Source organism: Bactrocera tryoni, chromosome 2 (genome assembly GCF_016617805.1).
Source record: "Bactrocera tryoni isolate S06 chromosome 2, CSIRO_BtryS06_freeze2, whole genome shotgun sequence".
In the NCBI taxonomy this organism is placed as follows: domain Eukaryota; kingdom Metazoa; phylum Arthropoda; class Insecta; order Diptera; family Tephritidae; genus Bactrocera; species Bactrocera tryoni.
The window spans coordinates 1,107,218-1,119,713 of record NC_052500.1 but is presented as its reverse complement, the minus strand read 5'-3'; the positions used below and the strand labels follow the sequence as shown (position 1 = coordinate 1,119,713).

Here is a 12,496-nt window from a genome sequence, read left to right as displayed (position 1 = left end):
CACAAGAACCGCAGCTTCCAGACGGAACCGCGCCAGCACACATTCACCTGGCCAACGCGCTATTACACTCGCCGCTGTCTGGCGTTTAGTACGCCACGCAAATACCACACACAGTCCCGACACAGTGACCGACAGCATCAGTTCGGATACGCAACACAACTTCTTCCGCTGTTTGTTGTGTGCTTTCAAGTGGCATGCGGTGGCAGCGTTTACACAGCGCTTCCTCGGTTGCACCGTTAGGAATGAGTGAACAAAGGTATTCGAATCCATGGCAATACACCTATGCACCCACTTATGCAACAACATGCACCGCTGCTCTTCTGCGATTGTTGTTGCAGCTCGCGCTTACAAGCTGGCAAAATGGTACAAGTAAACACTCTTCGCGCTATAATTGTTGGTGTTGTTGTCTGGCGTAAGTTTCAAAGTTGACACAACGACCCAGCAACATTGCACAGCCACCCACGCGATCGCTGCGCTGGCATCTACGAACTGCTGGCTGCTCTGCCTCCGGCCGCGGCTGCTGTTCCCGACCGCCTCTCACGCTCCGCCCGGCCGCGCTTGGTAGGTGTCAACCGCAGCTTAGTGAGTGGCATCGCAGCGCCATTTGAAACTTCTGCCAAAAGTTTGGTTCGCTGCACACACCACCACACAAACACATGCCCACACACGCACACATGTGCGGCGCGCTAGTTGCAGCAACCGAAAGATGCTAATCCAATTTGGTCTGAGCAGAGAATTCTGTTACGAAAATTTCGTGCATGGCAACTAAACAAGTACGTGCTAATGCAGCAGAAATTATGCTTACACAGTTGGCTGCAAATATTCATATCGCATGCCGTCATTTTGAGGTTGAGAATGTGCAATTTTAAAGAGTTCGCAGAATCGCTCGGATTTCAGGTGAGTGGATCAAGGTGATGCATATGTGAGTACGTAAGCTCATCAAACTTTTAATGTGGCATGCAGCACATCAAATCATGGTATCACATTAGATTAACAACAATAACAAGTGATACTTACTGCATACAACGAATGAAGAGAATAATAATTTATTTACTTGCAGAACGATAAATTGCAAGCATTGTGCAATAAATACCCTTCAGGCAACGCTCTGCCGCAGTGACAGCACTTCAGGACCGACAATTAATTTGTGGTTTCGAATTCAAATGCAAATGAGACACACAAGGAAGTCATAAGCAAAATAGTTGAACGTGGTAAGGAGCAACTTGATTATTGTAGCGACAGAAGACATTGCTCAAATAATTTCGAAGATTAATGCCGGTTTGCCAGACCCCGAGGGGATAAAATATAGGTTCGTTCCGATTGCATCAATTTGGGTAAAATATGATATCTACCATCATTTTAAATTCCTCATAGAGGATTCAGCGGCTGTTCCTCCTTTTAGTTAGTAGCGTGATGACGATCTGAACAATAATGTGGGATTTGAACTCTTAGACATCAATCCAATCTCCCCCCTGATCGACACCAGTGTCCCACGTGGGCAACTACTTCCAATTTAAGTGTCAACGCCATGCATGTCATAACGAGTTAGACCAAAGAAAAAGCAAATCTTCTAAAACTTGTCACGGATGATTAAACAATAACAAGATTGCAGCAAACTATTGCATATGAAGGCTGCCGGGCACAGCAATTATGCGCAAAGCTTCGAGTTTCAGCACTTCTTGGGCAATCACAATCCAGCAACTGCCAATTAAGCTACAACAATAATAAAAACAAAAGTAACAACAATGCAGTGAGGTAAATTCTAAGCTGTGATTGTGAATTCTGTGTGTTGAATTCGAAAATCTGTTGATGACTTTGCTGGTCTAAAATCACTTCATGTAATTTGAAATCTTTCGGCTTGGGCCTGGAACACATTCTGTGTATATTTGTGGATATGTCAGCAACATATAAAGATTTATTTTTAGGCGCATAACGGTATATTTTGTGGAAAATACATGCTTATGCAGATAAGGGGTGGGGGACACATGGACATGGCATCGAGGTCCATTTGTGAATACCGCAAACATAGAATGCACACATGCCACACACATACACACACACTCGATAACGCTTACACAACACTCACTTGAATTTACATATTTACACAATCATATTTCATATCGACGAGTTTGGATAAATTGAAATTTTCATTTCCCTCGGCGCATATATATTCTTCTTACTTCGAAATATAGAAGTAGAAGAAGAAGAAGAAGCAAACTCTCTGTCTCTTATGTTTTCTTTGCATTCGTTAGTCATAATTTGTACTGGCCACTAACAAAGTACAAACACAACAGGGCTGCGATGACTGGTGACCAGGCGCCTCGAGTCAAGCGACAGGAAGCCAAGCAGCGGCGGAACAAATGCGAAGCTTCCAACATACCGGAATTCTGGAGAAGCTTACAGTTGCCATTGTTATAAATAACAAAGTATTGGCAAACATTTTTCTACGCTCGACCACAGTGCATGTATGTGTGCGCTTCTGTGTGTGTATGTGTATGGGTGTGTGAGCGCGTGTGTGTTTTGAGTTTACAAATTGAATGCGGCGCTCTAGTTTTCTAGTGGCAATTTGCCTATGCTATGGCCGCTGCTGGTGTCCTTGCCAAGGAGTCTCGAAGCCAACTTCTTCTTCGGCTCTAAATCTCTGACAAAACAAGATTTGCTGCAATCACTTGTTTTTATGCTGTCATTCGTTTATTTACTTCTATTTCCCTTTGCGCATCGGTTTCACTTGTGCAATTGTCGCACACACTTGTCCGTTGTTTTTGTGTGTTGCTTGTTGTTGTAGTTGTGGCATGTAGTGTGGCTTGTTGTCAGTGGATGCTTAGCAGCTACAAATACACAAGCATTAGTTGCATTTACCGTTAGTCTTGTGCAAATTGGAAATGAAAAATGCTCAGTGGCCCTCTTCACAGCGAACTTTATAAAGAATTCCAAACGTCTACACGGAAATCCATCTCTTCGCCGTCGGACATACGAACATACCTAAGTGGGGCACTGATGTCGGTGTTGGGAATTCGAAGTATGTATGCAGCGGCGCGTTAGTCTAAATCAATTGCAATGCCACTCAAGTTGACATAGGACAACATCGTTTACGTTGCGCCGCCCGTGAACCCTTCCCACTACATTCGGCGCAGCGCGTTGAAACCAAAGAAGACGCTGAAAATGTCGTTATTCACTTCGTCTTCACAGTTACAGGGCATCAACATTGTAAATTGGGTCAATGCAATAACATAATGGGTTTCTTCGTCGCCACCTTACGCCTTCAAAACAAGTGTCCTCTCAACTTCCGAAAACAAACAAAAAGATCCAGTTTAAAATAATACTTGGTCCCAACGTCCTCAGAAAGAACTATTGTAATTATAACGCCTCCATTTTACTAAACGTGGCTAGGCTGGCAGAAAATAAGCTTGAACTTAGACGCTTCACTTTTCGATCACCCTTCTTTACTCCATTTTAATACATCGCAAAATATATGGAGTCTCACATAGATTCTAACTAAAATAAAGTCTTGCCGGTAGTATGTTTTTCTATTCTTCCCACTTCAATTTCATCTCAGCGTGTCTTTCCATCTCTCGCTGCAGCGCCAACCAAATAAGCGATGCGCCGCCGAGGCTTTTGTGCGCTTTGAAATTGCAATTACTTCCCAGTGTGGGCAGGCAGCGAAATTAAAAAAGTAAAGTGTTGCCGCCGGAAGGCCGTTTGGAGTCCCTTGGCTCATTTAACCTCCGGCGTGAACTGCAGCTCATGAATATTTGCTACTGCTGAGCTTCTGCGGACCACACACGCGCTTGTTGACTGCATTCAACTTTGTGGAGCGTTTTTTATCTTCCTTCTAGCAACTCTTGCGTGCGAAGCGCGCGCCATAGACGAAACTTTAATAGTTGCGTATACGCAGAGGAGCACACTGCGCCACCTTAAATAACACGTGGCTGCAGAGGCTCCGAGGCATGCCCAATGCAAAAGTGCCAGAAGCAAACCGGAAACTGCATTGCCTTACTGGTTCCCACTCAAACGCTTTCAGGCTTCACAACAACAACATTTTACTCGAATTTTTGCCTTTGGACACCTTCTTTGCTTCGATGTCGATTTATTTATTGCTTAGTTTAACGCTATTCAGCAGACATCGCATTGGCGCCTGTCAGCCATCCGCACTCGCCAGCCCTCCCCTCGGGCGCCGCTTGACCTTACCCCCCCAGCCACCACTCGGAAGCCAAGCCGTTGGCCATTTTGCCCGCTGTTGTTGTAGGTCAGAATCAGTGCGAGTGGCGGCTGGGACGAGCGCGGAAGGGCGGAAGGGCTGCTCATGCAAACATTTACTTTGGCTGCGCATTGCCATAAGTTTAAGTGGAAATCCCCAGGAGGACACTGTCCGCCTGCGTGCATGTGTCAGTCGCAGTGTCTGTGGCGGTGTTTGTGTGCGTGTGTGAGTGCATGTTTATGGTGCGTTTATTTCAGTTGCTTGTTTGTCGTCGTTAACAGTTTCGTCTTCCTGCTGGCACTCGAGATAGTTTTCCAGTTGCCGGCGCATTATTCAGCATGACGGAGCGCATATTTGCCGAGTGTTTTAATTAAAAGTGCTGGGTGTCAAACTTTTTGCCCGCATCTATTAAGCTGGGTGTGAGTGTTTACTTGTGTGTGTGTATGTGTGTGAAATGGTTACGGCTGCCAGAAAAATGTGGAAAGTGACAATTTCGGCTTGACCTTTTCGCCGCATTTAGTCGCAAACGCAAATAAAATTTAATGTGTCATAATTCTAAATGTGATTTACTCTCCGGTTGCTAGCGGTTAGCTTAAACTTTTGATGTTATAGCGCAGTGATAGTCATAATTTCTAGTGCTTGCACACATTTTGCACGCATTTGATGGGAGGTCAAAAATAAACGAGCCTTTCAATTACTTAACACCACATTTCCTGCTTTTCCACACATTCCTGGCGACTTCATTGAAGAGATAAGAACGTTTAGTTACAGTTATTCCCTGAATTAAGGTGTTTGAAGGTCAATCCTAATATAAAGAAATTTAAAAAAAGTGGGTTTATGGATATATTTTTCCACCCGCGCCTTTCGGTTGAACATATTCGAAGCTTTGGTTAAAGTTTTGCCAGCAATTTGCTTCATACGTTTATATGGTGTTTTATGTGGTTTGAAAGAGAGAGAGAGTGCACGCAAGCCATTCCCGACCTATCGGCATAATGAGTATGATGACCTAAATTTCGTAACTTTCTAACGAAATGAACTGCTGAGCATTTCCAGTAACAATGTTGCTAACTTTAAGGAGTTTCTGAAGGTTTTGTCGTACCGAAGTGGCCATTTGACTGGGTCATTTCGTGAGATAACACGTTCACCAAACTTGGTTTTCATTAAATCGATTGTGACATTTGTTTTGTGGCTTGGCGCCGTCCTGCTAGAACCACATATTGTCCAAGTTCATATCATCCAATTAGTGCCAAAAATGTTAGGTTATCATTGAGCGGTAGCGATTCCCATTCACAGTAACTTGGCGGTCTTGATCATCACGGAAGAAGTACTGTCCAATGACGCCGCCGGCCCATAAACCGCACCAAACCGGAATTTTTTCGGGATGCAGTGGTGACTCATGGAGTACGTGTGGATTGCTACCTGACCAATAACGCATATTTTGCTTATTGAAGAAGCCATTCAGCCAGAAATGAGCCACATCGCTGAAGATGATTTTTCGATGAAAATCCGGATCATTTGCCTCACTGGCACGGGAATATTTTGTACTGTGATTCAATTGTTTTTCTGACAGGACGATTATGACGACCATAAAATGGACGTAGCGCTTATGACATTAGGCCACTGACTCCAAATTTCGGTAGTAAATTTTAATAATTTCGATTAGTTGTTGGATCGTATATCTTTCCATGATGAAATGGCAAACCTCACTGAAGAGAAATGTCAAAAGAGCGAGAAAAATATGGCGTCGTTTGCTGTCCCTATCGGTCTATTTTTGCAGCGTCCCTATTGAAAACCGCGTTATATGTATAAAAGGCTCTGAAGAAATTCACTCATTTTCTCCTCTCCAGAAGCATCTACAATTTCTGCTCTATTAGTAGATGTAATTAATATTTTGTCCTTGTTGTAATCCGTTATTTTAATGATAACAACAAATTGTGCTATTGTGTCGGCTGTTGAAGTTATTTAATGTTGAAGCAAATACTAACAGGGGAGTGAAGAGATAATCATACCACAGTTCTAAACTCATCGTCTTTATACAAATATTTATACACACATACTTATATAAATTGGGACAAATTGAGCGTCTTGTAATGCGCAATTACTATTATGCAAGTGCCGAAGAGGAGAGCTTGTTTATTGAATAATGGCATATAGTTAATTCTGCAAGAAGACTAATGTTTCTATAAAAGCAAAGTATGATTTATCTCACATCGGATATCTCCTTTGCGCAGGAAATATTTCACAGATTCCTGCTGAATTGGCTTTGAAAATACCGCTAATTCAGACGCTGAATAAGTCTCCGGTACCGTGGATTCTGGATATGAGCATCTGCATACCTACAAAAACACAGAATTTTTCTAGTCACTTTTTATTTAATGAGAAATATTAATTGCTATCGATTTCCGACAATATTTTTCCGAAAAATTTAAGTCACCTTTGTTTATCATTTATCCAAACAAACAACTCGAGGCATTCAGGTGGCAAATATTTAAAATTTGATCGAGCGTTTCAAACGAGTAAAATATGCAAATTATCTGATAAAATATGCTGCTGAACGTTTATGTCATAACAACGTGCAACACACACACATCCACGAGATTGCGTTGAAATATCAAATTTAATTTTAAAGCCAAAAGTCAAAGCTTAAACACATGCATAAATGAAAAATGTGGGCGAAAATGCTTGGAAAACTTTAAATCACAGCACACACGCATTTGTATGTATGTATGTGTAAATGAAAAAAGAATCAAATATGTTTGTGTTTGGGTATGTTGCGTTCACTTTCCGACAAGTCACTCGTGTGCCGTCGGTTAATTGAAAAGTCATTAAAAATAGTGAACGGTACATTTCCAAAATGAACTGACAGACACTGTAGCACGGCGTTAAAAAACTATAAAATCTGTTTGGACCGAAAATCAGCGGATTCACGTACATATGTGTGTATGTGTGTATGTGTGTGTATGTGTTCGTGCTTCTGCTTTTGATTGATGGCATGTTGCAGCTGCTTCGGCCTCCAGCTATGTGCACAAAGCTTTGCACGTATTTATTTGTAAATAAACAGACTTATGACAACCAATTACACCTATACACACACACATACATATGTATGCAGCAGTATGTCGAAGCTCATTAAATGCGTCAGCGTATTCCCATTACATAAACAAAATAAATAAAATGCTAACCAAATATACACAACAATTTCAGATACAGATATATTTGCATACACAAAAATACTCCCATGATCATATACATATGTATACCATTTATGTTTATAGGTATGTGTGTGCAGAATTGAAATTTTTCCGAAAACCTTCTTGTTTCTAGTTATAACTCACGTCCAAAAGGTTAACAGTTAAAGCAGATTCGACTGAAAATCCGCACTCTCTTAGACAGGCCATTAAAGTAGCAAATCTGCGTGAGAAATCCCTTTTTATACTCTTGCCACCAGTTGTTACAGAGTATTATAGTTTTGTTCACCGGTTGTATGCATCACCTACAACTAATCGAGATAGATATAGGGTTACATACATATGTATATATAAATGATCACAGTGACGAGCAAAGTTGAAATCCAGTTGACTGTCTGTCTGTCCATCCGTCCGTGCAAGCTGTAACTTGAGTAAAAATTTTTACGAGTATATCTTGATAAAACTTGGTATGTAGTTTCCTTAGTACAAAAAAGTTCTAGTTCGTATATGGGCGTAATCTGACTACTGCCACGCCCACAAATCCCCATTAACCGAAAACATATAAAGTGTCGTAACTAAGCAAAATCTTTCTAACAAATTTAATGTATATATCTCCTAAACTACTAAAGCTACAACAACCAAATTTGCTGAGTGCAAATCTTATAGGAACTTCTACTGACAGTGTGAAAATAGCTGAAATCGGAGAATAACCCCGCTCACTTCCCATATAACGGTAAAAAACTACTTAATACCCCAGAGACATTAAATTTTATCACCGAGATGGCATGATAAAGCTTTATGGCAGTCAGTGTGAAAATTGGGCGATGGGCGTGGCACCGCCCATTTTTTGGTAAAATCCCATATCTGAAGACCCGACTAACTCATTTCGACAAGACTTAGTACGTGGCATTCTTCTTACATTCTTATGTCATATTGTGAAAATCAACGATATCGGGCAACAACCACGCCTACTTCCCATATAGCACAATTATAAATTCCACTGCATCTGTTCAGTTTCCAGTAGGCAAATCAGGAAGAAATTAATATAATAGGATAAAATTTTGCACAGATAATATCTTTATTGGGTGCCATCTTATGACCAAAAATTGTCTAAACCCAATAAAAACTGTTAAAGCCCCTAGAAACCGAATATTTATACCCCGGTACCTATAGTTACCTTTTGATGGAAAATGTCGGTCAATGTGTGATATATATAACTGAAATTAAGGGAGCATCCTTCTCTTATAATGGTAAGTCTGTGTGTCAAAAATGGGTTGAATCAGACCAATACTTCCCTTAGCACCCACATACCTAATATAAAGATTTTCGAACTTGGGGGTGACTTTGTACCGCATAAATCGGCCAATATGTGAGTTATCTCAATGAAAATGAGAGAGCGTGTTTTACTCATAACAGTGTACCTCTGTACCTAAAATATATAAAATTGGGCGAAAACTTGAACTAACCCCTATATAACTAATATCAGGATTCCCGAACATCTGGCTGACTTTACTCTATATAATTGGTTTTACACCTTAAAGTATTTCCAAGAGTATTAAATTTTCGGTTGCACCCAAATTAGCCCTTGTTAAAGAATATAAATATGTCACAGAACTATTCGCAGCTCTTATCTTCATTGAAATCTGGAGAAGAACTCATCTTACCCTGGACAGCGTAAATTAAGTTTGAAGAACTAATCCTTCAGCTTTCGAGAAAGCGATATGAAATTTTGACCTCGTCCTTTTTTCACCAAGACACGGCTTTGTCGGAGCGGCCAGCTCTCATACAAACTAAACGACCGGAGCTAAGACCAAAAACAAAATTTGAACTATGAACTACTTTTATAAAGTTTAATCGGTGCATTTATAAAAAGAATTTCCATACATACGTACATATCGACATAACAGTAAGTAAGTAATATCCATGTTTAAGATGTAAGTACATTACGAAGGGAAATTGATTGCTGTCAGTCTTTTCAAAGCGAATTGAGTCTGTCAATGTTTTATTTTGAACATTTATTCCCTAATAAAAAAGTCAAATTAATTTTATTTTCAATTAGTGTTTATTTGTTGTTTTCTAGTTTCTCGGGCTTTTCACATTTTCTCTTTATTTTTTGCATAAAATTTACAAATTTCGTGTTAACTCAAAATGTTTAGACTCTTCGGTGAGTAGCTGCCTACATAAGTACATATAAATATACATATACAGATTTATATATGTTAATATGTATGTATATAAAGGTGTTTTCTGAAAGTAATTAAGGATTACGGGACTTTGGTTTGCATGAGTTACTCTGAAGAAGGGATGTTTCTCAATATATCTGTCTTTTTTGCTTTCAATGTCCACATATTTTAACTGCTCATGATAAGCCAAGATGAATATTTGTTTTAAAGTGTTAAAATTGCTGTAATTATGACATAATAAGTTCTGTGAATCCAACAAACAAACAAACAGACAGTCCGAGTCCGCAGTGGACTTCTACTAATATTTCAGCACACACACACAAACACACAGGCTGGCACATTTTTATGATCGCTGTCACACAGTGCGCTAAAAAATAAAGCGGAGTGACTTTATTGCAGCACACAACCATCTACATAAATATATAAGCGAATAAAATTTTTATAGGTATTTACCCAGCGCCATAGCAGTACTAACGGGCACGCGGCATCACCAGCGTAGTACCGGCAGTCGCATCTGCCAAGACAAAGCCCCGTCGAGCCATGGCAAGCCACGCTGTAGCATCTCAAGCCATATTAGCCACAACCGCAGGCGCTGCCGCTGCTGCAGTCGGCGCCGGTTCCTTTCACTTTCTCATATTACGTCTTTGTATGACAACATAATAGACGCACACATCCACGCAGTGACTAGCACTCGTATACCCGTCCATACCGTTAACTTGCCCACTTATATACATGCATACATACATATGTACGAGTATTTATTTGCCGCAATAAGTGAGGCATTCGCTGCGGCAACGCCACCGCCGGGTTATTAGTTTTCAGATTTGCTGCTTCTGTTGCTGCTGCTTCTTCATCGCCTTTGCTGGAAAGGCGATCGTCTTCGTTTCGTGAGCCACTAACCCGTTTTCTGATTATGGCACTGGAATAAATGCGCTGATACGCTGGCTAAGGCTAATATCTGGTGTCGGCGATGCCGTTAGTTGATTGTTGATGATGTCGACAGCGACGATTGGTGTTGTTGTAGCGACGCTGATACCCCACCGTTCGTTGCCAACCACAGCGTTATGTAACAGTTGGTTAGTTAGCGCAGTTTTGCTCTTCCTAATAAGTGTTGGCGTAAAGTGAAAGAGTAACGGTTTTGGACTTGCAAAAAGCAACCATAATTTACGCACGTGCAAGTTAATTATGTAGTAAAGCAACAACAACAGCAATAACGCGCTTACTGCCAGAGGGCCAACAACAGCGTGCGGTTTTAATGGAGTAATTTCTGGTTGAATATATTCAATTCATTATAAGCATGAGGCATTGCTGTTCAGTTCAACGCTTCCCCATCAGTGCTGCTCGACTTCATGGTTGAAATTAGGTACCTCTTCTTCTTCTTCACTGGCGTAGACACCGCTTACGCGATTATAGCCGGGTTAACAACAGAGCGACAGTCGTTTCTTCTTTTCGCAAAGTTGCCGCCAAGCGAAGCCAGGTCCTTCTCCACCTGGTCTTTTCAACGGAGTGAAGGTCTTCCTCTTCCTCTGCTTGTAACTACATGTTACTTGGCCGCCATTCTCATTTCCGAAGTTTCTTGAGAACAGTTTGGAAAGTACTCTCCCACATGTGCCCCGCTGAGTGATTTGACATCAAGCTAAGTTAGAGTCCATACAGAGACCTATCCTAGGACTTCACAATATCATTTTGACCAAATATTATTTTTTTCAAACTAGCTTGAAGTATCCGTTACTTTGCAGGGTTGCCACTCACCTACATTCGCTGTTGCCAATATTTGCTTAGTAAAAATATAGTCAAAATTAACATTTACACGAGGGCATTAATTTGTTTGCTTCCCCAGCTAATTACGCTAAAAGCTTTTGAAGTGTCAACTCAATGGCTCTTTAAGCATACAAATATAAATAAAGTACATGCATACACCTATAAACATACATATGTCATGTTAGTCTGTAGGCCTCTACACTGTTATTAAGTTCATTATTACAAAGATTAAAATCAGAACGGTTTTACGGTAAATTAATTAAGCGAATTCCCGGAGTGAGAGTGGTCCCTCTGCGTCTTCCTTTGATTAAATAAACACACACATTCAAAGGCGTGCAAAACTATTTGTTTGCATGTTATTCACCGCCACAAAGCTCTCAAAGGCGAGAAAGCTCTCTGCGCTCTAATTTCTTGAATGCGAACTTTAATTACATCAATTTCGCTTTTAATTGCAGATAATTTTTTCTCATTTTCTATACGCCTTCCCGCTCCCAGAGCGTTTATTTACCGCGTGCTAGATTGCTTGAAAAGCTTTTAGAATTCTCGCGTTGGCAATTCATTAAGTTTTCATATGAATTGCTTATTGTTGTTCCTGTTGTTGTTGCTGCTTATTTACCCCTAAACGATTTTAGTGCTGCATGTGCAAATATTCATTTCCATAAGTAGACAGAAAATTGCATCGATGTTTCACATCCAGCTTTTAAGGATAGTTGTATGTTTTTGGAAGAAAAAAACGAAAATTTCGGTTGCACCGATGCTACAGGGTTTGTCCGGAAAGTAATAGGATTGAGTCGATCTAAAAAAATGTATTTCAAAATAGGTTCCTTCTGCGTCGATGCAGCGGAAAGCATTCCCCGGAATAGCCTTGAGAGCCGAAGTGCTTGCGTCTCAAAATGCTTGTTTTCATCGGCCTTTTCAGGCAAAGAAACAAAAAAATCAGGGGAGCCACATGTAGGCTGTAGGGGGCCTGCGGAAGCGTTGGGATGCCGACCTTGGTTAGGTAGCTGTTCACAAGAAAGCCTGCGATGTTTTGTCGGAACCGATTGATCCTTCGTTTGAGTCTCTTGAGGACTTCTATGTAAAATTTGGCGTTCACGGTGTGTTCAGGAGGTACAAATTCATGGTGGACGATGCTTTTGATGTCAAAAAAACAGTTAGCATCGTTT

General features: G+C 40.9%; 1 protein-coding gene across 1 annotated transcript in view; it reads left to right on the top strand.

The window, feature by feature from the left end:
- The first annotated feature begins 9,473 nt into the window (after nt 1-9,473).
- The window catches only part of LOC120768034 (polypeptide N-acetylgalactosaminyltransferase 2), a 75,729-nt gene continuing 72,706 nt past the window's right edge, over nt 9,474-12,496 (top strand). Inside the window, exon 1 of the mRNA XM_040094526.1 lies at nt 9,474-9,550. Within this exon, the coding sequence (XP_039950460.1) occupies nt 9,535-9,550 (16 nt within the window). The 5' untranslated portion in view covers nt 9,474-9,534. The remainder of the gene's footprint in view (nt 9,551-12,496) is intronic.